At 41.9% G+C, this 13215-nt stretch overlaps 1 protein-coding gene across 2 annotated transcripts in view; it reads right to left on the bottom strand.

Moving 5' to 3' along the window:
• Nucleotides 1-5578: 5578 nt before the first annotated feature.
• Nucleotides 5579-13215, bottom strand: part of VPS13C (vacuolar protein sorting 13 homolog C) — a 168624-nt gene continuing 160987 nt past the window's right edge. For both annotated transcript variants that reach the window (XM_063449388.1, XM_063449387.1), the window contains 4 exons: nt 9090-9181; nt 7640-7763; nt 6469-6552; nt 5579-6096 (listed from right to left, as the gene is read on the bottom strand). In XM_063449388.1, the coding sequence (XP_063305458.1) occupies nt 5962-6096; nt 6469-6552; nt 7640-7763; nt 9090-9181 (435 nt within the window). In that variant the 3' untranslated portion in view covers nt 5579-5961. The remainder of the gene's footprint in view (nt 6097-6468; nt 6553-7639; nt 7764-9089; nt 9182-13215) is intronic.

The raw sequence follows: 13215 nt of genomic DNA on the forward strand, positions 1-13215 counted from the left end.
TGGGTTCGTGTCTGCGCCACTCGAGTGGTTATATAGTTCGGAGTAAAACCCCGTAAATACTTTGGCGATATCCGTGGTATTCGTCTGATATACTCCCGTTATAGTCTTGATCTTTGTGATTTGCGTGTTCCGTTGACGTGGTCTAAGGGATCTTGCCAGCAAGGTTTCCATTTTGTTAGCCTTCTCATAGAAGGTCCGCTTAGACCACAATATAGCTCTCGTGGTGTCATCTAGGAGCGTTTCACGTATAGCATGCCTCAAATCTTGTACTGTCTTCAGATTGGTATGTGAGTCCGATTTATGCCTCTGTTCTGCCGTTCTTAAAGCCTCTAGCTGAGATGCCAACAATTTAGATTTTCGACGTTTCTTTAGTGTCGCTTCTCTGATGAGTATACCTCTAATGACAGATTTGTGCGCTGCCCATATTACGGCTTTAGATACCCCCGATGCTGCTTCCCTGAGAAAGTATTCGTACTCTCTACGAATAGTCTCAACTATCTCTGAGTCTTGCAGTAGCGAGCTATTCAGCCGCCACGACCACGGTGTCGCCGCGCTTAGCTTGTCTAAAGTAATAGAGACATCCACATGGTCCGACCAAGTTATGGAGCCCACTGTGGACTCCGAAACTCTGGAAACAGTCGGAGGGTTTACCAGAAATAGGTCTATTCTGGAATACGTGTCATGTGGCTGTGACATGTCCCTGTGGGATCGGGGGATACCTTTACAGGGCCCCCTATCAACTGCCGGGGACGGAGCAGCGTTGAAATCACCTCCCACTATCACCATTCCGTTCGGGAGTGCGTTGACAGTGCTAGTGAGGTCCTCCCAAAATTCTTTGGATGGATCATTGGGAGCGTACATGTTGAGAATATGGATTGTGTGCGAATACAAGGTTCCTGACAGCAATACAAAGCGCCCCTCTGGCTCAATACTCACCCCACTGATTCTGATCGGGCATCTACGATGTATGAGGATGGCTACTCCATTCTTCTTGTTAAGGGCTCTAGATTCATATGTGGTGCTATATGTGTGGTCTCTAAGGGCGAACCTGGCCGATTTTGGCAAGTGCGTCTCCTGTATGAAGGCTATATCCGGATTACGACGTTTAAGTTCTCGAAACATAAGCCGTCTTTTCTTGGGGGCGTTCAAGTCCTTAACATTTAGAGATACTAGTTTAGTAGGCATGTTTCCGTCTGTGGTGCGCCGCTATATGTAGATATCCTGTCACATCTGTTATCAATCTAGAGTCCTGGGCCGCCCTCGACCACCCCCCCAGAGTGAGAAAGGAATGGATAAAGGTGAAAAGTAGAAATGAGAGAGGGGAAGGAGAATAGAAAAGAAGGAAAAAAAAACTTTGTACAAAAAAATCGCCTGGTCTTACCTTTAGCCAGGCACGATTGGGGTAGATGTCCCGTCGCCCCCAGTACTTCAAAAGAGCCAAGGGGTTTGGGGGACATGGACCAGCCAATGTGAGCACTATTCCAGTGCCAACTGAAACAATGAATAAATACTATGCCCCGCATGGCTATAACTTGCAAATAAGCAGCAGCAACAGCTTGACAAAGTGCGATTATTCATATAATATAATATAAACGCCAATGACCTACAACCATTTGCTACATGCTTGAGATTTATTTAACCCCTTAAGGACACTCAACAGAAGTTTTGGACCTCAAGGGGTTAAAGACACTTTTTTTTTTTTAATTTCTAAAGATTTCTAACCCCCCTTGTAGTCTGATCCCTTCAATGTTAAACGGTTTAAACATTATGCTAACAACATGACAATGAATCCCAGTAAGAGTTCACTTTACAGTCAAACTTTTTAGGTAGGAAGCATAGAGGCAATCATGTGTTCACGTGTGGGTATATCCGTAAGGGAGGGAGCACTTTATGACCCTGCCAACGGCGATTCAAGAGGGCCCGCCAGTCGCCCACCCGGAGAACCTAAAAGGAATTATCGCCCCCCAGAGGCCTCCCTTGTTATAACAATCAGGGCCGCAAACTTCCACCCCTCCCCCCTCTGAAAATTGAAAAACAAGCCAATACTAACGGGTCTGACCCCAGTCACAGCTTCCCCACCCCCGACCTGGGCTCCCTACCGCTCCATCCCCAATTAGATCATACGTCGGCTAAACTATGGGGAACCCCTCCAAGTGTGTAAATGCTAATCTGCGGCCAGGCTGCGGGCAACAGCTCGCGGCAACCCAGTCATTAGCCCCCATACCAGCTAATTCCCCACTTATACAGGTTTGAATGCGAAAAACACGTTTATACAGTAGACATAGATACATGGAAGCATATGTAACCGAACGTAAAAAGTGAGGAGTCTCAGTCCGCACGAACCTCCCAAGCCCTCAAACATGGGGGCAGCCCAGAGGGACCGAGGGCTATACGCCGAGGGATCCCCACATCTCGCACCAACATTAAGAAAAAATGGGGGAAATGAGCATTGCAGTGTCCAAAGACTATCAAACCCCACCCCCCAAAACAGGTAACAGGGAACAGGATAATGCAACCCTAGCCCGCCCAAGAAGGGTTCACAGACCCCTGAAGCTCCCCACCTGCTTACCCCGAGAACAAACCCGATCAACTCCCTCAGCTGAATCCCAGCTCCCCGTCCGGTAGGGTTACCCCTGGGTGGAACTGGGCCCCCGCATCAGCCCACCCAACAGCCGTTCACATACCCGTCCCTGCTCCCGTTTCAACTGGGATCGCCACTCCACCAGCTAATCCACCCGGGCCTCATAGCACTCACGCGGGAGGGGTTGGAGCTCCTCTGCCGCCGGGGGGAGCGCCGTCATCTCGATAGTATCCTGGATCCCCAAGCTTCGCAGGAACTCCACCGGATCGCCATCTACTTGCAGGGTCCTAGTGCGCCCGTCCTGGAACGCGAGCAGCCGAAAGGGGAAACCCCACGCGTACCGCACCTGTGCTTCTGCAGAAGTTCTGTCACCGGACGCCACAATCTCCGTTTCTGAAGGGTCGCCGGTGTTAAATCCTGGAACAGAGTAAGTTCAATGTCACCATATTTAATTGGGCCCTCCCGGGTACGCTTCATGAGGGCTTCCTTCGTCTGAAAGTAGAGGAATTTGATTATAATGTCCCTAGGGCGCTTATCCTCTGTCCGTTTCTGTCTGAGTGCCCTGTGGGCTCTTTCAATGTGCCATTGGGGTTCAGGTACCTCAGGGAGACGTGGTTTCAAAATAGCAGTTACCACCACCATCAGGGATCCCTCTCCTTCCCTCTCAGGTAGAACCCGCAGCCGAACATTGTTCCGTCGGGATCTATTCCCCATATCATCCAGGGTGGTCACCATCATGAGCCTCGAGGACAATCTGTTAATATGCGTTGTAGCAGTGTTGTGAGCCACCACTGTGGACTCCACCCGCTGTTCAAGCTCTGCCGTCCTCACGCCCAAGGCCTGGATTTCTGCCTTCACTTCCTTTGTGTTCCTCGCGATCTCGGTGGCTAGGTAGCAGCGTACCTCCGCCAAATTTGCCAAGATCTGTGCGGTGTTCGTCTCTGATACCTCCGATGATGCCACCACGCCAGGGCTGGGAGGTGAGGGCGGCACTCGCGGGCTCTCCCGTCCGCCATCTTGAGGGGTAGATCGCATGGCGCGGGAAGCCGCGAACATTTTGGACACAGTAGTGCCCTGTTCCGCCGGCTTTTTAGGCCGTTTCTTCGGAGCCCGTTTATCCATGTCGGTTCCCCTGTATATTTCCCAGGTTAGGTCAGTGTTTATTCGCTAAAGTTAGCTATTGGCCTCGTGGTCCCAGCGGAGCTTCACTTGGAAACGTCCATCTTGCTCCGGCTGCAAACCACGCCCCCTCCACTCCAAAGTCCTCTTTTCGGATGAGAGCAACTTTTGCATCTCATTTGGAAACCAAGGACCCAGTGTTTGGAGGAAGAATGGAGAGGCACACACTGCAAGTCCAGTGTGAAGTTTTCACAGTATGTGTTGATTTGGGGAGCCATGTCATCTGCTGGTGTTGGTCCACAGTGCTTTATTAAGTCGAGGGTCAATGCAGCCGTCTACCAGGAGATTTTGGAGCACTTCAGGCTTCCTTCTGCAGACGAGCTTTATGGGGATGCTTCATTTTCCAGCAGGACTTGGCACCTGTTCACACTGCCAAAAGCACAAAAACCTGGTTCAATGACCTTGGGATTACTGTGCTTGATTGGCCAGCAAACTTGCCTGACCTGAACCCCGTAGAGAATCTATGCATTGCCAAGAGAAAGATGAGAGACATGAGACCGAACAATGCAGAAGAGCTGAAGGCAGCTATTGGAGCATCCTGGTCTACCAAACACCTCAGCAGTGCCACAGGCTGATAGCTTCCATGCCACGCCGCATTGAGGCAGTAATTGCTGCAAAAGGGGCCCAAACCAAGTACTGAGTTCATATGCATGCTTATACTTTTCAGAGGTCCGGTATTGTTCTATGTACATTCCTTGTTTTATTGATTGCATGGAATATTCTAATTTACTGAGATTGTGGATTTGGAGTTTTCATGAGCTGTAACCCATAATCATCGCTTGAACTATCTTGCTTTGCATGTTATGCGTATATCTCATATATTAGTTTCCCCTTTTACGTTACATTACTGAAATAAATGAACTTTTGCACGATATTCTAATTTTTCGCATATCACCTGTATGTCCCCAAAATCCCTAGTGATGAGGCCTGGCTTTGCTTTTATTTCCAAAGTCCAGATCTGGTGTAAAACGAAAAACCCGCAGCAGGGAATACGGCGAGCATTCGACGAGAATACATACCTGTGGACAAGTACCTCCTGCAACTACTGTTGCTGCTGAACACTCACTCTGCACTCTTAAATTAAAATAAATTATTCTAGATCAGGTGTGGAGTTACTCTGATCTCCCAAGCTGATCCATAGCTGCATGCATGTAATGAGATCTCTTGCAGCTCCAAAACCTTGGTCTTAGCGCCCTATCGGCCAATGCACTCCAACCATGTTGGCACACTCCCTACAGCTTAGGGGCTAATGGAATATGTACAGAATTCTCCTTAAAGCAACAGCATGATTAGTATACAAAGGGTCACTTTCTAGAACTAATTGATTCTGACCTTTCAGAACACAAACGTTTGTTTAGATTTCCATACAACACACAGTAACCTGATAGGCACAGTTCTGCTATTATAGTGGCACGAGAAAAAATGCCATTTCAGCAAAAAGAATTGCTGGTACAGCGTGGGTACAGACTTGTAGGATGACCAAGGAAAACATGGCAAGAGACTTGGTTGGGATAAACATTTAAACATTGGGGTAATCATTTAGTGATCAGGACAGAAATGTATGTGAATGAGGAATTGTGGAGGGCTTTGTGAGCAAGATCACGACCTATGAAGAGGAATTGAAAGTTTTCGTGCTGTCATTATTACAATACAATTTGTTGTTTATGTACGGTTTGATATAGGAAAACATGTAAAACTGGTACTATTGTAAAACAAACTGATTATCTCAACAATTAAATGGGTACCCATCTTTCACGAATGCATTGTAAAAAAAAAGAAAAAAAGACCTCCACCAAATGCACATCTATGAAATAAGAATTTTATTTATATATTTTTATTAATAAAGATTTCTGTTTTACAACATAGCAAAAGTTTCCTTCATTTAAACAGTTACCCCTATGTAACATTTATGACTTTGAAAGTGTTCAAGATAAGTGGTACTCGCGCATGTATATTGCACATTATACAAGTGTGTCATGAAAATAAAAAAAAAGAATAACACAAACACTTAGGGTTTTACCTTGATTGGATAATACCAGTGCACAGAGAGGATAGGTTCTCATATTGTATATTAATCAGAAGCTGGGTTCCATATGCAAACGTCAAAGAGAGACCCTGCAGTTCACACAAGATACCTTTGACCTTTCTATGGCAGACACATATTTATGGTTTAATGAAATGCTTTAGGATGCAGGGAAATATTACTTTCTGTCTACAGATTGGAAACTGTCTGAAAACGAACGCTGGTATTGCTTGATAAACCGCTCTGATGGCTTCCTCACCAGTGTTTGCTGTCGCCATGATACACGGGCCTCATCTATCACACTTAGAACTTTCTGAAATAAAACAATAGAAAAACAAAACGGTCAAAAGCAGAATCTGAAATAGCGGGTCATATTACAAAGATGGACCATGTAAAAATATGTGCGTCAAATCACGGTTTTAAAATCATATATTGAAATTAAAATAGGTATAGAATATAATCAGAGAAGTTTACTTTTTTAGAAATGTTTAGTATTGGAATTATTTCGAAGTTAAAGTATGAGAGTATGATGGGAAGATGGGCAAGCTCAGTCACAAATTAGAAAATTGTCGATGTGTTCCCAGATTCTGATTTTGCCATGTACTTGTAGTTGACTCCTGTTTGAAATCTGACCATTATTTGAGAATACAGCGCTCTTTTCATTGATGTTCGGCGACTGACTGACCTTAGCCATGGTTTGGTTTTGAAGAGGAATCCTTTTTAGGATCTCTTGGCTCGTATGGCTTTTTTTCTGGAAAATACTGTGATCCTACAAAGAAAAGAAAATGGTATGACTTGATAGGCCTAGACAAATCTAAAAAGAAAATACAAATCACACACAGGTTTAAAAAAAAAAAAATGGATTCTTACACAATAGAATTCAAAAAGAGAAGAGAAAGGAAAGTGTGTGAAAAGCAAAATCTGAAAATACTGAGCAGATTTCTTTGTAAGAAGAAAATTACATCAAAGTCAAACAAAGGAAAAATGATACTAGAATGTATTGGGGAGGGGAGAGCGGGCCGTAGAAAGACCAGGAATTATTGCAGGATAAGTTTATATCGAATTTAGAAGCCCCTGCCTGCTGCTGCTAATTTAATATACAGATATATCACTTAGGATGAGAGTTTAAAAATTAAGATCTTTAAAAAAAAATTACTAAAAAAATAATTCAATGAAGTTCAGAAAAGGCCAGTTGATTTAATAACCATATTCAATTCGTCCTAAGAGTTTTTTCTGTTTGTACAAAGTCTGGTGACTATCGTACAATCAGTCTTTCAGTGCAGTCCATCCCATACTTGTCAATTTGACTTTGACTGGTTCGACAAAAACAGGGAGTCTCCAAAGACCCAAAACCTTGTCCCTCTGCTTCAATCAAGATAATACTGAATGTTAAGTATCATCTGTTTAAAAACCGCCCAAATTTGAAAGGCAACAATAAGCTGCAAATTCTGGGCTAGCACTCGCTCAGTCATCCAAATTTGGATGGATAATTAGTACCACACACATAAGTGAAAATCCTCGTTATCGTGGAGGCAGCAGAGGGAGTGGGGGCTTTGGGTGCTGGCAAAGTCTTAAAAGTGGTCTGTACATATTCTGAAAGCCAACCCATTCTATGAACAATAATGGTATAACGTAATAGGTGCAATAGAACTGCGCTGAACATTTAGCAGCAATCCGTGATATAGCCACCATTTTGCTATTTGGATTCAATTCACTGAGTAAATCTAACAAGTAGTCTGATGTACATTTTGCTGTGCACACTGTAGCTTTGCAATAGAAACAGAGAGACCACTATAGCTGGAAACTAACCAATTATGTAAAAAAAAAAAAAAAAAAAAAGGAAGTATAGTACACACCTTTACAGTCAGGTTTAGTACATTTTCGTCCACAGTTGGTGGATAGACAAATTCTTCAAATGCGTAGTCCCAATCTATAGATCTATGGCCTAGAATCTCCACTTCCTTCACACACATAATTCTCCTGGTTTGGGAAAGAAATAAACAGTGAAACAGCCATTTATACACAATGAATTAGGCATTATAAATCATGTTTGAATTTTATACTAGTTATATGAACATGCAAGCTTGTTGTTTTAGCTATGGTGTACGGAAGCCTCTGACACGGACCAGACGCCAGTATAAAGAAATATGTCATAAAAAGGAGTAGAAGGATACAATAGACAATAAGTATTGGGGAGGATATATTAACAGGTAACAGACATTTGTTTCTCTGATACCCTTAAAACATAACATGATAAAAGACACAGGTTTTAGGATTCTCTACAATGGGAGAGGAATGGGGTTACAAACCCAAAACAGAGGAACTTGTATTTGAGCTTTAAATATAAGGGAAGATAAAGAACAGAATAGGGGGGAGGCAGCTATGGTTCAAACTTAAATGCCACAAAATAGGAAACAAAAAAGTAGAGTTGGGCAATCAATATCTTCCGAATGACTAATTACCATCCAGTCATCATATAGAGTCATGTGTGGCTCAGATGAAATAAGGTACAGGACAACTAGGTTATGGATTTATCAACAGAGGTTTCCTTTAATGCGATTTCTGGGAGGATTTCAGTGGATTGTGTTGATTTAGACTGGCTGGTTTATAGGAGTTTGTCAAAGTCAGAGAACAAGTCTATTTCACTTGTATATTCCCATGAAGTCTTTCCTTTACATCAGACTGAGGGGTGCCATTAATGTATCCTTACCCATGTATTTTTTAGTCACAACAAAGCGTAATGTATTCTGATGGGCTACAGATTGAAAGTTTGTTTGGCTCTCGTCAACTATTGCTCCTGTATGTCATACTAGTTTTGTTAGAATCGTTTGTCTTGGTTAACTATTGTATAATGCTGCAAGATGTTGGTGCTAAATACATTTTTGAAATTGTAAAGGCATTGAGCAGTCAATTGGTTTAGCGCACTTTTTTTTTTAAAATTTTGTTTTGTAATTGAGGTATGAAATTCAACACATATAAGTGTAAAGTTATGCATTAGGGTTAAGGAACTAATTCAGCCTTTATCACAATGTACAACTTATGCAGCATAACTTCAAACATTTATGTGAAGCTTTGTAAAATCCATGACCACCTCTCTAAGTATTATTCACCCATTAATTATTTTGCGGTCTTTTGGCTATTCTGCCACAGATTTCCAGTGAACAAATTATTTTTTCAATGTTTTTTAATTTTTTTTAAAGAGGCCTTGCAAGATTTTGGATACAAATCTACATTTACCATCATACAATATCTAGCCAAAAGTATGTGTTAATGCAAACAAAAAATATCATTTGGTGCCTTACATACTTGTTGGTTACCACCAAGTTGACTTTCTTGTTCTGGTTTAGGAAACAGGAATATCTGTAAATTTCTCCATCCACTTTTTGGATATTGGAATTCTAAATCAGAGGAAGTAAACATAGTGAGATATTGGTGGAAATAACATTATATTTACTATATATTTATAGTTAAACCCAAAGGTTTCTTACCTTAATTAAACATAATTCCACATTGTCCAATAAAAGTGGTAGAAAAGTAAAAATAAAAAATAACTTTTTTTTAACTAGAAATTAAAATAAAAGTTGACCATGTTATTGTATTTCAAAGCTGAAAAGTATTTCTTGCAGCATTTTACCAATACTAGAGAGAATGAAATGAAAGTTTATGAAACACGTTTATAATGCAAGGTGTGAAACCCATCTCGTTCTTCAGCAGACATATTACAAAGAATTCAAGTGAAACGGCAAATATAATTTAATTATATATTAACAACACGAGTTAACACTAAAATGACTGTATTTTAACTCAACATTTTGCATGTCATGAGAATACCGAGTCCCCGTAATTGTGAACGCTATTTTAACAGTAGAAAGAGGGAAGTGCTCATGCCATTGTACAGAACACTGGTGAGACCTCACTTGGAGTATTGTACGCAGTACTGGAGACCGTATCTTCAGAAGGATATTGATACCTTAGAGAGAGTTCAGAGAAGGGCTACTAAACTGGTTCATGGATTGCAGGATAAAACTTACCAGGAAAGGTTAAAGGATCTTAACATGTATAGCTTGGAGGAAAGACGAGACAGGGGGGATATGATAGAAACATTTAAATACATAAAGGGAATCAACACAGTAAAGTAGGAGACTATATTTAAAAGAAGAAAAACTATCACAACAAGAGGACAGTCTTAAATTAGAGGGACAAAGGTTTAAAAATAATATCAGGAAGTATTACTTTACTGAGAGGGTAGTGGATACATGGAATAGCCTTCCAGCTGAAGTGGTAGAGGTTAACACAGTGAGGAAGTTTAAGCAAGTGTGGGATAGGCATAAGGCTATCCTAGACTTAAAGGGAATCTCCAGTGCCAGGAAAACGATCCGTTTTCCTGGCACTGGAGGGTCCCTCTCCCTCCCACCCCCCAATCCCCGGTTACTGAAGGGGTAAAAACCCCTTCAGTCACTTACCTGAGGCAGCGGCGATGTCCTTCGCCGCTGTCTCCTCCTCCGCGCCGCTCCTCCTCTTCATTGCGTCGGCCGGTGGGCGAGACTGATCCCGCCCACCGGCCGAGGAGACCTAATGCGCATGCGCGGCAATGCCGCGCATGCGCATTAGCGCACCCCATAGGAAAGCATTGAAAAATAATTTCAATGCTTTCCTATGGGGAAATGAGCGACACTGGAGGTCCTCACACAGCGTGAGGACGTCCAGCGACGCTCTAGCACAGATTATCTGTGCTATAGAGCAGGAAGTGACCTCTAGTGGCTGTCTAGTAGACTAATTAAAAGTCTTTTGAAATATTGGGCAGACTAGATGGGCCTATCTAATTAAAAGTCTTTTGAAATATTGGGCAGACTAGATGGTTCTTATCTGCCGTCACATTCTAGGTTTCTATGTTTAGTAAGCATCAATATAGTTTACAAACAGAGTAACAATGTGGCAAAACACTTGTCGTGATTTAAAAGAACAGTCTCATCCCTATAATAAATTCAGCTCATTGAAGCTGCTAGGGGGGTAGGAGTGTCTGGACACCGTTTTACCTTCAGAGGTTAAACCGTTTCCCCAATGGTTTTACTTCAACGTTTGTGGTCTGGCTACTGGAATAAAAGAGCAGGACCTTGAACATAAAGATAATTCATGCAGACTTAGTCAGACAGTACCGTACAACTTTCGCTACAAAAGGAGACTTTATGTGCATGGTTCTACTCTTTTATTCTGCTGGTCAGTTGGCCTTAGTCTTCACTAGGTTGGAGGCTCTTTGAATTATATTTGGAGTTTTTGTTCGGATTTGGGGTTTTTCGGCTCCGACACCACTGCCTCCTTATTTTCTTGTTTCCAGATGCCAGAGTATGAGGCCAGTGATAGGCTGAGAATGTTCAAACTTCAAATACACTACTATTCACACCAAAAAGAGAAATAGGCTAGAATGCAAATTAGATTATTACATTAGATTATTGCTCGTTTGCATATTGCTAATTCTGCAAGCAGGAGAGATATTTTGTGTTGGTTATTGTCTTCCCCATCCTTTTATGAATATGTTAATATGCGATTTTAATGTCCTGTATATTTTCGGACATGGTTTGGTTATTTGTATTTTATTTAGTGTGTCACGGCAAGTTTTATGTAACGAACGTATGGGCTAGTCCCAAGTAAAATAAAGTATTATAAGTTAGTTCCTTTTCCTCCTGTGTGGATATTTAGGGATCCCAGTAACAGAGTCTTTGGACCTGTTGGCTGGTTGCAGGATCCCTCTAGCCCTGGGATAAATCAAGAGAGTTAGGTCTGCGAGCAGCAAGTGCCTTTGTAAAGGCTATAGCAAACACTGTAAGCAGAGCTACAGTGGAAGTAAAGCTGCAAGCTTGTTGGTTAGAAAAGCTCAAGAAGGGCCCCAGTCAATTTGCGGTGACTGGGGCTGAAGCGCGGTTCCTGCTAGGGAGCGAGCTTGGCGGAGGTACAGGGAGCTCTGTCACACTGCAGATCTCATGTTTGCAGCCTTTGCAAGGCTTCTCCTAACTCCGCCCAGACTTTCTGTGGCTTTCCAATCACAGACTTTCATATGCAGGTGCTCTGGAATTAAACTCCACAGAGCCAAACAAACCAGGAAGTAACATGACTGGTTATCTGATTGACAGCCATGGGAGTGTGACAAAGTTAATTTATAAAGGTGCCATTTTCTATTGAAATCTGAACTTTTTCTAAAATGAAAAAAAAAAAAAAAGACAACATACTTGTGGGGTCTGGAGTGTCCCTCAATACATTTCCCTAATCCATACTAAGATGATGGTTATAAACATTGCTTGAAAATCCTACTCACATTATAAAACACAATAATTTATTGATATAAATAACACGTACTAATAAAAATACAAACTACGGGTAAGATACAGTGAAAAGAAATCTATTTATTGCTCCAAAGACAGAATACAAACAGACATTAATGCATAAAATTCAATTAAACATTATGATACCAATATTGTACTTTTTCAGAACTCAATATATTGTCAATAAGATTTAACAGGCGTTCACTATAAGAGATTAATAAAAATAACTGCACTTAAAGGTTACCACATCACATTGAATTGTAAACAGAACATTGCACTACCTAAAAAAACAAAATGGTCCTTTTTAAACCCGTGAAAAGTAGACAGTTCATTATATTTTACATACTGTATAATTTGTGGAAGCATCCTGAGCTTTATGATATTTAAGGGTCAATATATTTACGTTCAGAAAAATGTTACGGAGATGCAGCCTATACTGCACAATTGTCATGCACGGTGTCCCCTTTCTAAACATGGAGGGCTTGTTACAGAATTTGGATTTATTTTTTTAAGAATGCAGGATGGTCATATGGAGAAAGAGGGGGATTCTAAGTCACCTGGATCTTGAATATGATTACGTGAAGGCTGTAGATGAACAGATGTAGCTTGTACTATCTGCTACACATAAATCACACTATCATTTTTTAGGACTTAATATAAAATATGCATTTAAACAACCACTATCATGATCGTCCAGCAATGCCAAACTATGCCTTTAAGTATTTACTACCTGTCCATGGTAATAGGACACCTTCAAAAAATCCCAATGGAACATCACCACTGCTAGAGCTTATTGTAGTGGTTATGGGTGCCCTCCCTGCCATACTCTCACCTGGAACCCATCTCCTTGTCTGTAGCTCAGATACGGGGAGAGAACAGCTGTATTCAGGCCTGGACGCACAGATAGGTTGCAAGTGTACTGCCAGTGCACACAGCCCATTACAGTTGTTGGTTCACAGTTTTAGACACACTGTAGAAATTCTAGAAATTCCAGAACAAGAGTTTCAGGCTGTCAATGTTGTGCACATTTCTTGGCACAGAATATCGGCAGAGATCGATCACCCCATGAATGGCCGGTTGGTTCGGCATCATGCTGCTGCAGCTCTGCAAAAGCC

The sequence above is a fragment of the Pelobates fuscus genome, chromosome 3, assembly GCF_036172605.1.
Source record: "Pelobates fuscus isolate aPelFus1 chromosome 3, aPelFus1.pri, whole genome shotgun sequence".
Classification (NCBI taxonomy): Eukaryota; Metazoa; Chordata; class Amphibia; order Anura; family Pelobatidae; genus Pelobates; species Pelobates fuscus.